Source organism: Protopterus annectens, chromosome 11.part0 (genome assembly GCF_019279795.1).
Source record: "Protopterus annectens isolate FY-2018-M chromosome 11.part0, PAN1.0, whole genome shotgun sequence".
In the NCBI taxonomy this organism is placed as follows: Eukaryota; Metazoa; Chordata; order Ceratodontiformes; family Protopteridae; genus Protopterus; species Protopterus annectens.
Genome location: NC_056745.1, coordinates 1426117784 through 1426132435, shown reverse-complemented (window position 1 = coordinate 1426132435; position 14652 = coordinate 1426117784). Strand labels below are relative to the sequence as shown.

The window sequence follows — 14652 nt, the reverse complement described above, 5'->3', positions numbered from 1 at the left end:
TTCTTTAATGTTACCTTTTTATTATGCCTAAGTTTTACATTTTATACATGTTTCTATCTAAATATTTATTCTCTTAAGATGCTAATGTTTATAGTTTCTTTTAATAATAAAATGCTTAGTAGATTAGCACATAACTAAATGCAGTAACATAAGATACAGTGTTGTGATGCTATGTACCCTTGCTTTGTTTTTTTTTTTTTTTGTTTTTTTTCACAGAGTACTCATGATCGTACTCGCGGAACCACCTCCAGCTAAAAACAATAGTCTAGTTCTCCCAACACTTTTATTTATTAATGTATTAATGTAATAGAATTATAGGTTCATAGGTTCATAGATTAGTACTAGGCTAACTGCCCTTGCGAACCATTTTAAGCCTAGCCAATTATCCCCTGTGAGATTCAAACCCTGTACCTTGTGTTTGCAAGGGAAACACCTTAACCATTAGGCCATTGTTGATCCTCATTCAGTCATTACACTAGGGGTATCAGTTCCGACCTCGGAACAGAGCCGGCCATCCTCCACACCCACGTCAGCTACAAACTCCCGAGCCAAACTCCTACCCATGACCCCCCTCTCCCCATTCCCTCAGATTAAGTTTGCAAGTCAAAAAAAAGTAGAGGCTACCTCTGGTCAAATGACCTAAGAGAACCGGATGGTGATATCCACTAGAAGCCACAGGATAGGGAAGGAGGGAGGGTCGTAATGACTGAACGAGGATCAACAATACAGACGGAACATTATGGTAAGACATAACTTCTTTATCTGATATTGTTAATCCTCATTCATTCCTTACGCATGGGACAGAGTCCCCAGCTACCTCTATTCCTGGGAGGCTCTCATGGAAGGACATTCCTGAGCACCATAGAACCAAAAGATGCTCTTCCCCTGGAGGCCAAATCTAATTTGTAATGATTGATGAATGAATAGAAAATGACACTAACTTATAGCAATAAATAAGCAGACCAACAGGTTAGAGGCATTGCAGTCTTCATTCATGACACCATGGCCCCCTGTTCTGGTTTCTCCCAGTTTTGAAGGTGGCATTCTCTTTTGCTGCATACAGTTCCCTACTTCATTTGAACCAGTATGTCTGTGAGGCCTTTATTTAATGGCTTCAGTCAGTAGAATAGTCTACTAAAAGAATGTCCCTATTTTAGTGAACCTAGAGAAACAAACTTTCATCTACAACACCATTAAAATGTGAATGATTTACGTAGCACTAAATTTATAGGACATTCCAGTGTTTGTCATAATAAAACGATGCCAAGTTACCAAAACAAGAAGAAAGAAAAAAATAACATAACTCAGTTTGCATGAGGTTTATATGAGATACAAAATGAAAGGCCTAAGCACAAGATAACACACAAATGACTAGGAGAAATCTGGCCCCGTGCTGCAGTGGGACAAAGCTCTTATTGCTCTCCAGATGACATGTGTTCATGGACTGTTTGGTTCACGTAGCAGTATGGCAGCTTACGGTACCAGACAGGAAGCAGTATGGTAAATGAGCAGAATATGCCAGCCCGCCCATCTTGGAGGAAGGGAGGCAGCTTAGGCTCACTGCAGTAGCTCTATTAAGAACCAGGTGGTCTCCATACTATAAGCAGTATACCACTTGGCCTGGAGGTTGTGCATATGAGCAGAAGCATGCACGCACCTCCTGAAAGCAGGAATTGTGGAGTTTGCGTGGCTGCTTTGGGGTGGTATGTAGTGACGGTGCACTCCCTGGCAGCAATATGATGCACACCAGAGTGTTCGATCTCCTTACTAACCCTGGGCATAAATCAGGCTGAGCCCAGCTAAAGTGGGTCTGATAGACCCAGAATACAAGCAGAGGAGCTGGTGGCAGGTGGCAGCTGGTGTTCAACTGCAGGGAAGCAGAGCAAAATAAAAAAAAAAAAAAAAGAAAGCCAGGAGGAAATACGAATCAACATTCACTGTAGCAGGAAAGCAATAGCAAAATTTTGTTAAATGCAGCAAAACAGTTATATAAGCAATGACTCAGGTCAAGTACACTGGATGTAGAGATGAAAGTGGAACTTAAATTTGGTTTCAAACTGGTGACAAATGGATGTCCAAGTAGTGAAGTGCAAGGAAGTCATTCTAACCCGTAGACTCTCAGCTAATGAATACCTTAGCCAAGAATAGTGTTATATTAAATCATTTTGAAGAGTCTATAATTAAATGACCTAATTATTCTGCATAGAGGTTTGACCCTAAAGAAAACAATGAAGTTATGATGAATATGTGTATACAGGCAGTAGAATGTAAGGCCAATTTTAACATACCTCAGTCTTCTTAAAAATGATAAGGACTCTAAAACCAGGATAGCACTGTCTGAGAGTGCCTGTCACTAATTTCATAGCAGCATAGTATTGAAATACAAGAGAGTGAGCACAAACAGGTACCATAAAGTATTGTGGGAACTGTTAGACTTAATCCTCTCATTAGATAACAGAAGTATGTATGACCTGAAAAGGCACACTGTATATCTGATGCCTTTCTGTCATGCTGCTCAAACTTTGATAGCACAGCAGCACTTAAGAAGAATGTGAACACAAAACAGCAACTAGGGTCCCACTTTAAAGTGCTGGAATGAAATGCTGGGTGCATGAGCAGCAGCCATATTGCATATTAAAGAGAATATCACGTTTATTTAATTTAATAAGACTCTGTGATCTCTCAGTGATAATTCCGAAGCCCATACATTGTGGTTAAACTTGATAAAGATTTTATAAATCAATATGTCTGCAAAGATAAAGGGCATCATCATTAATAAAGAAACAGTTTGTGAATCTAAGCAACATGCTTGGACATTACTCTCAAAAAAGAAATGTATTACTGGCCCAAGGATGGAAATTTGTTGTACATGAATCATAAGGGAGTTAGATGTAAACATAAACCCACTTAATTCTAATAATTCTTTCAGAGAAAGTAAAGGGCCTAATAATCAACAAAAACTACTTCAAGTTATAAACATCATCCACACAGCAAAATAACTTGTATGGTAATAAGGAACTAACTCAGAGATGTATATATTTTTTATTTTTTCAATCCACCATGTGTTGCCTAGTCATTTCCATTCCTTCACACAGCCAGCCCATTCATTCATCCCCTGGGCATGAGAGTCCAACACCCCATTCTTTCCTTGGTTGTAGGGCCTAACTGGCTCATTTGTACCCCCAAGAAAGGTGAGATCTGAGGGGTATGGAGTAGGCCAGACTGCCACTCCTGCTGAATTCCTCTCTTCCTAACCCCTGCAGTGGCTGGCTAGAGCTGTGCTAGTATTACTAAATGTGGACAGCATGCATACCTCCAAATGCATGCTAATATCCTGCTCCTAGACTGCAAGTGCTCTGCAGGCTTGAGCCCAGTAGGTGCAACAGCTAGTGCTCCCTCCAGGTGTTACCCAAATGGTGAGCTGGAACCATCTAACTCCTCAGGATGGGTGAGCTGACAATGACTACTCACTCGCATTCTTCCAGCACCGATGCCACTAATCACAAATGGGTAGTTTGGGATGCAATCAGGGCTTCATCACTCTGGCTCACGAGAATGGGTACATATAAAAAATTTCTTTTAGAGCAATGAAAATATAACTGAACACACCATTCACATCTTTATTTTGTTGTTATTATGTATTTAATTGTTAGTTGGGTAAACTCCATTAGGCACATGTGCCTCATTTCAGGGAGGGCCTAAAAATAACTGACTTCTTTGAAACTGCATTATAAGCAAACAGGTACTGAGGGAATTAAACCCAAGGCTAGAGAACAATGTCTCATTTGTAATTCATAGCCCTAATTCTCAGTGGTTTTCTGTTCAGCCAAGGTCTACACTATTTGTTGCAAAGGAGATTTTGATATAAGGGCTACATACTAAGTCCCATGTCACTTCTAAAACCAGAACGTCCTAACTCAGAATGTTAGGCATATTAGAATACCTGCAGAAGTGAACAGATCTCATAAAGCTATTAAATGGTAGATTAAACAAGGATAGTGAAGGAGCCAGTACAATGAAATGTGTGAAGACTGCTGCTGTCCAACTATGGGAACAGCACAACTTCTTGAGATTATTTTTTTCAAGTAGTTTGGTTGATTATAAAATGTATCCACAAAATTTAGCCACCAGAGACCAAGATAATCTTAGAATAAGTTAGAGGTTTAAAGGAAAACTTAAGGCACTCAACTGGAGGCAGCAAACACACCCTGTTATTGTCAAATACATGATGGTGGAAACCCCAAATTTATAGAGATTATGAGGAGAAAGAGACTTACATATGCCAAAAATGATGTTTCTCTGTAGTGAGTATTTGCACTTTTCCCATCTATACATTAGAAGTTTTCATTTTCAAATAATCTTCTTCCTAGAAATCGGAAGAACTCAAGCATTCTAATAATGTGTGGTTTTGGAAACTTGTAAACTTTTCTTACTTTCATCAAATCCACCCATGTAATTAACAAACAAGCAGCGAAATTGAAATTCCAGCATAAGATGGAGGTATTCTGAATGAAATTCATTTACGGTGTGTGGTTATCGCTATTTTAATTGCTGGTAATAGCTCGTCACTAAATTCCAACAACACCTTCATGCATTCTTATAGAAATGGCAGAGTGGCGTCTCTTACCTGTCTACTTTTGCATGTTCATATTTACATTAACAAATACAAAGTCACATTACTTACAAGCTGTTCAGAGGTAGCAGCCTACAGCTTTAAATGATGGATAACACAACAGGAACAATTAATTTCTATATAAGATAATGGTCTTAAATCATATCATGGCATATACCGTTCAATTTACTAATTAACTCATTTATTCATACATTCATTTGCTGAAAAGAAATTAAAACAGTCTGCCATTATGCTGAACCAACTAGCAGAGGTATAATGCAATCACGATCAGAAGTGTGTTGACGTGTACCTTTCCAGTTTTTCAGAAAGATTGTCTGCTGTGTCATCAGAAGGAACCTGATAGATGTCTGATAATTCTAATTTCTGTCTGTAGCCTTTGGTCAATATTGGTCGAGGCCAGCTGAAAAAAAAAAAAGAGTGGAAAGTTTATTCAACAAAGAATACTGTAAACAATATTTAGTTTTCAAATGTCAAAAATACACTCTTTTGTCATATATAGCAGCAGTCTTACTACATAACTCAGTATTTGTCTTAATTTAACCTCGGAAAACTTTATGATTAGATTACACAAAGGTGTTGCAACCTTCCCCTCGACTCATGAGCATGACTATCACTTGCATGCTGGGTACCATTCAAGAGAAAATCGTACAGAAAAGATAGCGAGAAACAAAGTGAAAGTATTCTAGATATGACAGTAATTAAAATGGTAAGAGTTAACTATGGAACATAAATACATACACCTCAGAAGAGAGAAGGGACAATGTAGAAGCTAAGAATTATTAGGTATCAAGGGAAATATATGTGAGAAAAAATGAATGATAAACTGCTCTCAAGAGTTTGTTGGGGAAGGTGTAATAGTTCAGGCTGAGATTTTACTAGTCAAATTGGCAAAAACAGCATACAGATATTAGAACATTTAACAGAGTCAGAAACATCATTATGGAAACTTTGGAGATAAACAGGACAAGGGCTGAAGTTAAATGAATTAAACAATGTCTGCCATAATTTTGCACATAGGTAACTATTTAAAGAGGTATGTACTTCAGAAAAGGTCTGTCACAGCTCAGTTGTATGACATCTGGGTTTTGTTTCCCAACTGTTGAAAGTATAAAATCTTCTATTATTTAATCATCCATAAAAATAACAGATCATTGGTGCAGCTTATATTTTGAAGTGTTGCACGCCTCAGCTGGCTCAAAATAACAATCTAGACAGATAAGTGCTCATTAACAGGAAAGCCATCTTGAAATAAGAATGTCAACAGGAAAAGGTGGCCAAATGTTATCTCATATTATAAGGTGCAAGTTCTGAGCTCCTTGACAGAAATAGTGAGTTGAAGTGGAGGTGAGGTGGGAGTCTGTCAGTATAAGAAAAAGAACCAGAAGAAAAAGAAAGGAAATTGGAAAATACCACAAATATAGTAAGAAGTATACACATCTGGAACAACCTCATGCTGACCAAGATGTGACGAATGAATGGTCAAGGAGAGGTAAACTGAAACCAAAAGATGAACGGCTAATAATGGTGGCCCAGGACAGTGGATTGCTTACATGCCAGTTTACTAAGTCCATTGAAAAAATAGGAGAAATATACAGGTTCAGTAAAACAGAACTGAAAACAGTTAAACATCTCATTGCTGGATGTGATATACCCTTTGCAGAGGATCTGTATACTGAAAGGCGCAATAACATGGTCAGGTTGTTGCACTGGGAACTGTGCAAACACTATAATATATAAGTATTGAGAAGCAAAGGAAACATGAACCACTAAGCATTACAGGGGGTGAAGTATATATCACATGGGATCACCCCATTACCAACAGTTCAAAAAATAGATGCAAGAAAACCAGACATAACAGTCCATCAAAAAAAGACAAAAGCAGTACTGATCATTAAAACTGGAAGACTCAGTGATTACAGACAGTGTTACATACAGAGAGGCAAAGTCATAAAATACCAGGATTTGCAAACAGAAATGAGAGCAGTGTGGAAGAAAGATACCTAAACAGTTCCAATAGTAGTAGGAGCAACATGATTAATAAAAAATAATTTACAATCATACCTTAATACGCTACCAATACCTGTGATCCCATATGAACCGCAGAAGGAGGCAATTCTGGGGCACAATGTAGGTGCTGAGAAGAGCACTCTTGGCTAACATCAATGATTGAAACAATACTATTTTCATGAACTCTAATCGTACCCTGACTTAGCAATGGAGTCCATTCCTGTCACATTATAAAAAAAAAAACAGAATACATGGAGAAATTAAACTGGCAAAACACAAAGTCATAGAGATACAGGACTTTTGCTTTCCTCTGGGTCTCATACTGCTGTGACAAAAACAATCAGATCACTTTGTCCTGCTTGATTATAGCCCTATCAAAAATCAAATGTTCATTTTCTCTCAGTTTTGTCTAAAGTGCCCAACCTCCTCAGTTTAGATTTGTATGATCAAGTAGATTGTTTAAATCTCTTGTTCTCCTGTCTGTGAACAACAGACCTAACACTCTCTCTCTCTCTCTCTTGAATGTAATCAACCAACCCCATGTGCTAAGATACATCCCCCATACATCTAACAGCCCCTGCATACAGTATCTCTAACACAAGCTCTAATGTACGAAAAGAAACAACTGCAATCATTTGCTTTAATTGGCTTAATATTTCATCCTACAATTTCTTTATGGTTCTGCTTTCACTATCAGAGTATAAAGGAACTAACCCAGTCCTGCCATCACATACAGAAACCTGTCACCTACCCATTAACAACCTCCCTACACATAACCTTATAGTCACAGATCTATAAACTTTGGGTTAATAAATGCAGGAGGTATACAAAACAAAATGGATCGAATCCACAACTGGATAATGCAAAACAGCCTTGACATAGCAGGAATAAGTTGGACATGGCTCACACCTAATTCAATCAGTACTAATATCCACTCTCCCAAATTCAAAACCTGGCCAAAAGAAATAAAAGGATGCACCTGCCCTCTGCTACTAAAACAGAACTTTAATGCTTTGTCAAGCTGAATAATCTGAATCAGATAAATACAGCCCAAACTGGCTATTGGAAGACCTTAGACTCAGTTAAGCTCTACTATAACCCTACCAGCTCTCTAACTCATCATCTGTAACTGATTCACCATGGTCTATCAAAATTTGTAAAGAACCATATAGCCCACCAAGTCAAACATTTCTTTAACCTTTCCCCACAAGAACAGTCCTTTCCATCAACCCAGAAAATATTCACTATTATAGCCATCCCATAATCTAAATCTGATACCAGTCCAGCAGATTACTACCCCATCTTACTGCTATCTCACCTCCACAAACTTCTCAAAAAGGCTATTTATCAAACAATTAGACAACACTTCTACAAAGGCAACCTTCTCTATACTCAGCAACATGTTTAAATAATCTATATAACATTTTTTGGGGATAAAATGTTTTTTATGCTACTCATTTTAGGAAGCTTGCTGTCAAACTGTGTCACTGTAATACTCATTTGTAAATGCCACTTAGATCAAATCAACTACAGCCAATTTTTACATGTGATCCATAATCTTCCACCTAATGGATACTGTGCATCACAGTTGGTGCCTAAAGTGGCTGGTTCTCATAACACATCCATGGAAAGGCACCAGTTATAGTTTGAGCTGTTGCCCATTTATTTGGTGCACTCTGTTAGCAAATACCTTGTTCAGTGGAGGAGTAGGTATAATAGGTTCATAGGTAGATACTAGGCTATTGGCCCTAGGGCCTATATAAACCTAGCCAAAAAAGGTACCCTGGCTTTTGCCATCCAAGAAAATTATTTTCCTGTCCCCCTCTCAAGCAGAGCCACAGAAGTGATCCCTGGGGTGAATTTCCTATTTCCCATCCAATCATCAAGATTTTTCTTGAAAAGTGCTAATGAGGAGCTTTGTTTGCTATAGATAGGTAGTTTGTTCCAGAGTATGGGAAGTCTCTGGGACAGGAATCTATCCCTCCAGCATGTTCTGTTTATTGTGGTGACAAGGTTTAGGTCCCTAGAGTGTGTAGCTTGGAGGGATTGGAATTTCTTTAAGTGAAGCATGTCCAACAGCTCTGGGTTTGACATAGTTTGTATGTTAGGCAGAGATCGCCTCTGAGTAAGCGATATGCGATGGAGTAAAGCTGGAGTTTTTTGAGACAGTCTGCATAGGGTATCTGTTTGAGGCCAGTAATTCTCTTTGTGAGGTATTTCTGCAGCCTTTCCAGTTGTTGTAGATGTCTTGTGAGGTACATACCAAAAGGGGTGTTGTACTCTATAATGGATCTAATATGTGACGAGTAGAGAGGAACAATGACCTATTTTTTCCTGCATGAGAAACCTTTTGTGATGAGGTGTGCCACGTAGAAGGATTTCCTGACTACTGTGGCAATGTGATTATTAAAGGACAGACTACTGTCTACTGTGGCAATGTGATTATCAAAGGACAGACTACTGTCCACCAGTGTCCCAAGGTCTCTTATCACATGTTCAGTGTTAAGTAAACCACTGCCTATGTGGTAGTTCATGGGTACTGAGTTTTTACTAAAAGGGATGACAATGCACTTTTTTGGCACTGAGCTTGAGGCCATGGCTTTGACACTAGGCATCTGTCTCAGTGAGGCCCTTTTGTAGAATGTCCACATCGTTAGGAGTTTTGATTATGGCTCCTAGTTTGCAGTCATCTCCGAACTTCATTAGCCAAAGACCTTCTGTGTTAGCCTGTACTTCAGAGAAGAAGATACCAAACAGGAGAGGACCGAGGACTGAACCCTGTGGTACTCCACTTGTCACTGGTCTGAAGTCGGATTTGGAGTCTGCTACTTTCACAGTGTGGGTTCTGTCAGTGAGCCAGTTGGCAACCCATCTTGTGACATAGGGATTTATACCTAGTTTAGTGAGTTTATCTATAATTCCAGAGTGGGGGATGGTGTTGAAAGCCTTGGCAAGATCTAGATAGGCTGTGTGAACCACCTCACCCTCATCTATGGCTTTGGTGACTGCTTCAAAGAAGTCTATCAGGTTTAGGAGACATGATCTGCATTTTATAAACCGGAAGTTGGTGGGGTCCAGAGTTTGGAGATTACCAATGTCTTTGTTTATAAGTTCCATGATGATATGTTCCATGGCATTGCAGACCAGGCTCATCAGGCTAATGGGGTGGTAGTTCCCACGGCCCGTGGTGGTTCCCCCTTTGTGGAGTGGGATAACCGTTGCTGTGCGCCATTAAGTGGGCACAAAGCCTGAGGTGAGGCTATCATTGAACATGGTACTTAGGTGGGGTGCCAGTTCGTTCTGTAGTTCATGTAGAACGCAGCCTGTGATGTTGTCAGGTCCCATGGATGCTGTGTTCTTGGCTTTGGAGAGTGTGGTTTTTATCTGTGCAGCCATGATTACAGGAAGTTTGCATTCTTCCGGTATAGAGATGAGCCCTTTGGGGGTGAGAGAGGGTAAAGTTAGCACTGAAACTATCTGCCAGGATGTTGGCAATATCAGTTGGTTCTGTATATTTATTGCCATTGTGCTGTAACTCAGAGCAGATCTGAGTGTTGCCATTGAGATTTTTGATATAGCTATAGAATGCTTTGTGGTTGTCTTTAGAAACAGTGGCGATTTATTTTTCGTAACTAGCTTTGGAGTATTTTATGAGAGATCTCAGCTTCTTACTGAGGCTGACCAAGGATATATTCCATCCTTAAGGTGGAAACAAACAGCATGTATTCGGAAGGTGGGGAGGGGTGATGTCCCTACTCTGGGCCAGTAATCAAGGAGCCTCAATCCTCACCACTGACACCAGTGAGGGATGTTTACTTGGAACAAAGATAGATACAGACTGTATTTCCAGATGCAGTTCTCTGCACCAAGCACACTTTCCATTAAGAACACACAGAGAACACACTCCTGTCCAGGGGCTGGGTTTCCCCTATCTTTCACCAGGCCCAAATAAGACTACAGACTGACTACAGTTGTTGAGTTGAGTCGTCAGCCAAGTGTTCCAAGCCAATTCCTCCACCACCCTCACTGTGAAACCAGTGCTGTTTCCCTGCTCCAAATAGATAGCACGCACACTCTTTGAGATTTGATTTTCATACATACACACACACACACACACACACACACACACACACACACACACACACACACATACACACACACACACACACACACACACACACACACACACACACACACACACACACACACACACACACACCGGGGAAAGGCTGGCTCTGATTTACCAGATATACCCAGAATATAATGTAGTTCCACTGCCATCAGCCAGTTACTCTAAGGCTCATACAGTGCATCTGGTTTTACTGAGTGAAATTAATATTAATACCAATGGTAATGTTGACCAATGCAGCAAAGCTTTCAGGAGCAGCCACAGTGTTGCCAAATAACTATATGTACTCTCAGAGGTTAAAATATTCTCTAAAAGACCATCCACAATGAAATGTTTCAATATATTTAATAATAAATAACAAAAGAACATGAAAATACTAAATATCTATTTACAATAAACACCAGAATTTCAATAACAGGAAATATTAAAAATAACACAGATGGAAAGGTTCACACAGATACAGAAAAACAATAATTAACTAATCTCACTATATTTTCCTGACTGATCTAAAGAATTGCTGTCACCTAGTTCACTTACAAGAGCAAGGTAAGATGATGTAGGTGAGTGGTCCTTCTTTTGTCAGGTTTCACAAACAGACTGCCCGGAGACTGGCAGCTCCAACTGAGCCTATGCAGCAGGTGATTGTCTCTTTTGGGGCTTGTCCTTTTTAGAAGAAGGAGAAGAAGAAGATGAAGAAGAACTATGGGTAGCTTCCTCAAAAGTTGGCTTTAAGAGCCCTTTAAGGATCAATTTGTTTCTCCTTTCTTTTAAAACTCTGGCACTGAAGGAATGACAAAGCCTACAGTCCTCTTGTAAATAGCTTAAAGGCAATACATACATATGACATGACTATCTGTGATGGACATTTTTTGTGAACACTGCTGGCATTTTTTGAAGCCCGAAGGCCTACCTTCCCTCTCTTTTGGGTCTTTGGACATGATAAAGATAAGACCACAATATAATAACAAGAAATGTAACTACTTAAACTAAACTGATCTATAGCTAACTACAGGAAACACGAAGGAGACAGACAACAAGGGAGTAAAATAGGGCCTCTTACTCAAATGGTCCTATTTCCCAGAGAAAACAACACACTAACTACAAGCCCTCTAACTAAAATGGGCGAAGAGCTCTCTAACTTGAAGGAGCTACTATTTATCTATGACAAGTCACAACAACCACTACAAGGGATACAGTAAGGCCTACGAAACGACAGCCAAAAGCAGCACCAAAGGGAATAAAGCTATAACTATGTAACTACAATGCAAGAAAAACACAACAATTTAGATATTACTAAATACTAAAGCTATCTACTATAAAATAGAAAAGGATTACAGGTTTTGAAAGGAAATATGAAGAAAATTTTTCACAACTTAGCCACGGCCAAGATGAGTGCACCCAACCTTGTAAAGTGGCAAACAAGATCTGGGGAATTACACCACTGCATTATGGGATACCTAATTGCCACAAGCCAAGTTTGAGTCTTTCAGCTATGTATTCGGCAGAGTCGGAGTCGAGAATCGTCTCCAAACCCATCATTGTAAGAATGAAGGTAAAATAGGACAACATAACATTGTTTTTTGTATTAGTACATATCTGTACTTATAGCTTAGAGACAAGAGCATTCAGACTGATGCACAGTTTTCTCACTGACTTGCACTTTTTTATTCTGTTTCAACTTAGTTGGCACTGTGTATGTGTGCTGTGCATGTGTATATCAAGGCACTTTAGTTTTAAAATAGGAGCCTTGTTTAGCCATTAAGTTCCATCAGAAGTATAGATAAACTATCCTTTAGCACTAATTGTGTGTATGAGCATATTGTAACAGCATATAAGTTTATATTTACACTGTTTGCATGCACCTTCAGAAGAATACATGTCTCTGTTTGGAGGTGTATAATTGTAGATTGTATTTAATGTTCAGCTTTTTTATCACATCAAACTTCTATGTTTTATACGTATTTTGATTTAACAGATTGATGTGTCTTGCTTTGCCAAGATGTTACTTGCTTGCGACTGGACTTTTTTATAGGACACTGGCACCAAATATCAGTCATTAGCTAACATGCAAAAAGGTCTGGTATTCATTTACATGTGGTTCATGGAGTAGGGTTGCGGCTTTTTCAATTGCTTTTGTAGAAACATGAAATTTTGTAGGACAAAACATACCCACAGCTACTGCAAAGGACAGACCTTCATTTTTTTTCCAGAATAAAAGCTTATTCTTGTAGTATTTGAGCTGCTTATGCTATTTCTTGTAACATTTAGGTATTTCAAATATAAAATAACTGTTTCATGTAACTAGTAAAGAAAACTTAGGAAATGTTTTTGTCCCCAAATCTCAGGATGTTTCCATTTTTCAGTTTTTTCTTTCGCAGGGCACTCTCAAAAAGGGACAGGTGGTAACCCTATGATGCAGGCAGCCATGTAAATGAGCCATCTAATCCCACATACTTTATAGCTTGTATCACGTACAGAGCAAAGCACAGTAAATTTCAGGAACTCACACCCTCTCATGTCAGCTGCATGCAGTTATATAGGCCCTTAAGCCTATTTTACTTTCCTTATCTAGCCTGGCTATTACCCACCTACACAGCCTGGCCATAACACACCTGGTGGCAACACGTACAGAAGAGGGCTTAACTAATGTTAAGTATACTGTACCAACTTAACTACTGTTACAGTGCATAAAAAGACATAAAAAAGTAAAAATCTGACGGGTGATGGGTTCCTGTAGTGAATGAAGTCTCAGCAGTGAATTTGGAGCATACTGGTCATATGTTGTTCAGGTTCTGGAGGTGCCAGTAAAATAAAAAGAAAAAGAAAAAGAAAGACAGAGATAAGAAGTCATTCCAAAAACAAAAATAATAACTTGTCCTGTTGGAGCTTAGATTCATCTATCCCTTTCCAAGATTTATATTTATATATCACTCTAATGATAATTTCTAAATCAAAACATAAATATTTGGTGGGGGACCCATGCATTGAGATAAAACATTTAGGAGCTGACTCAGTTGATTAGTCGTCCCCCACCAAATATTTATGTTTTGATTTAGAAATTATCATTAGAGTGATATATAAATATAAATCTTGGAAAGGGATAGATGAATCTAAGCTCAAACAGGAAAAGTTATTATTTTTGTTTTTGGATAAGGCTTCGTGCCCACTGAGTGGCGCACAGCTACAGTTATCCCACTCCACAAGGGGGGATCCACCTTGGATCACAGGAACTACCATCCCACCAGTTTGATGAGCCTGATCTGCAAGGGCATGGAACACATTATCATGGAACTTATAAACAAAGACACTGGCAACCTTCAAGCACTGGACTCCACCCGGTTTGGGTTTGTGAAGGGCTGATCTTGTCTCCTGAACCTGACTGACTTCTCTGAATCAGTCTCCAGAGCAGTGGACGAGGGTAAGGTGGTCCACACAGCCTATCTGGACCTTGCCAAGGTCTTTGACACCTTCCCCCCACTCTGGAATCATAGATAAACTTACTAAGCTGGGCATAAATCCCTACGTCACTTGATGGGTTGCCAAATGGCTTACTGACAGAACCCAGACTGTAAAAGTAGCCGACTCCAAATCCAACTCCAGACAAGTAACAAGTGGAGTACCTCAGGTTTCAGTCCTGGGACCGCTCTTGTTTGGCATCTACTTCTCTGAAGTACAGGCCAACACTAAGGGACTCTGGCTAACAAAGTTTGTAGATGACTGCAAACTGGGAGCCATTATTGAATCCCCAAATGATGTGGATATTCTACAAAAGGGCCTTACATAAACAGATGCTTGGTGCCAGAGCCATGGGCTCAAGCTTAATGCCAAGAAATGTATAGTTATCCCCTTTGGGAAAAAACATGTACCCATGAATTACCACATA

The 14652-nt window shown here is 39.3% G+C and overlaps 1 protein-coding gene across 1 annotated transcript in view; it reads right to left on the bottom strand.

Moving 5' to 3' along the window:
• CFTR (CF transmembrane conductance regulator) overlaps positions 1-14652 on the bottom strand; it is a 1712697-nt gene that overhangs the window by 1382399 nt on the left and 315646 nt on the right. Inside the window, exon 2 of the mRNA XM_044088720.1 lies at positions 4923-5033. Coding sequence (XP_043944655.1) covers positions 4923-5033 — 111 coding nt within the window. The remainder of the gene's footprint in view (positions 1-4922; positions 5034-14652) is intronic.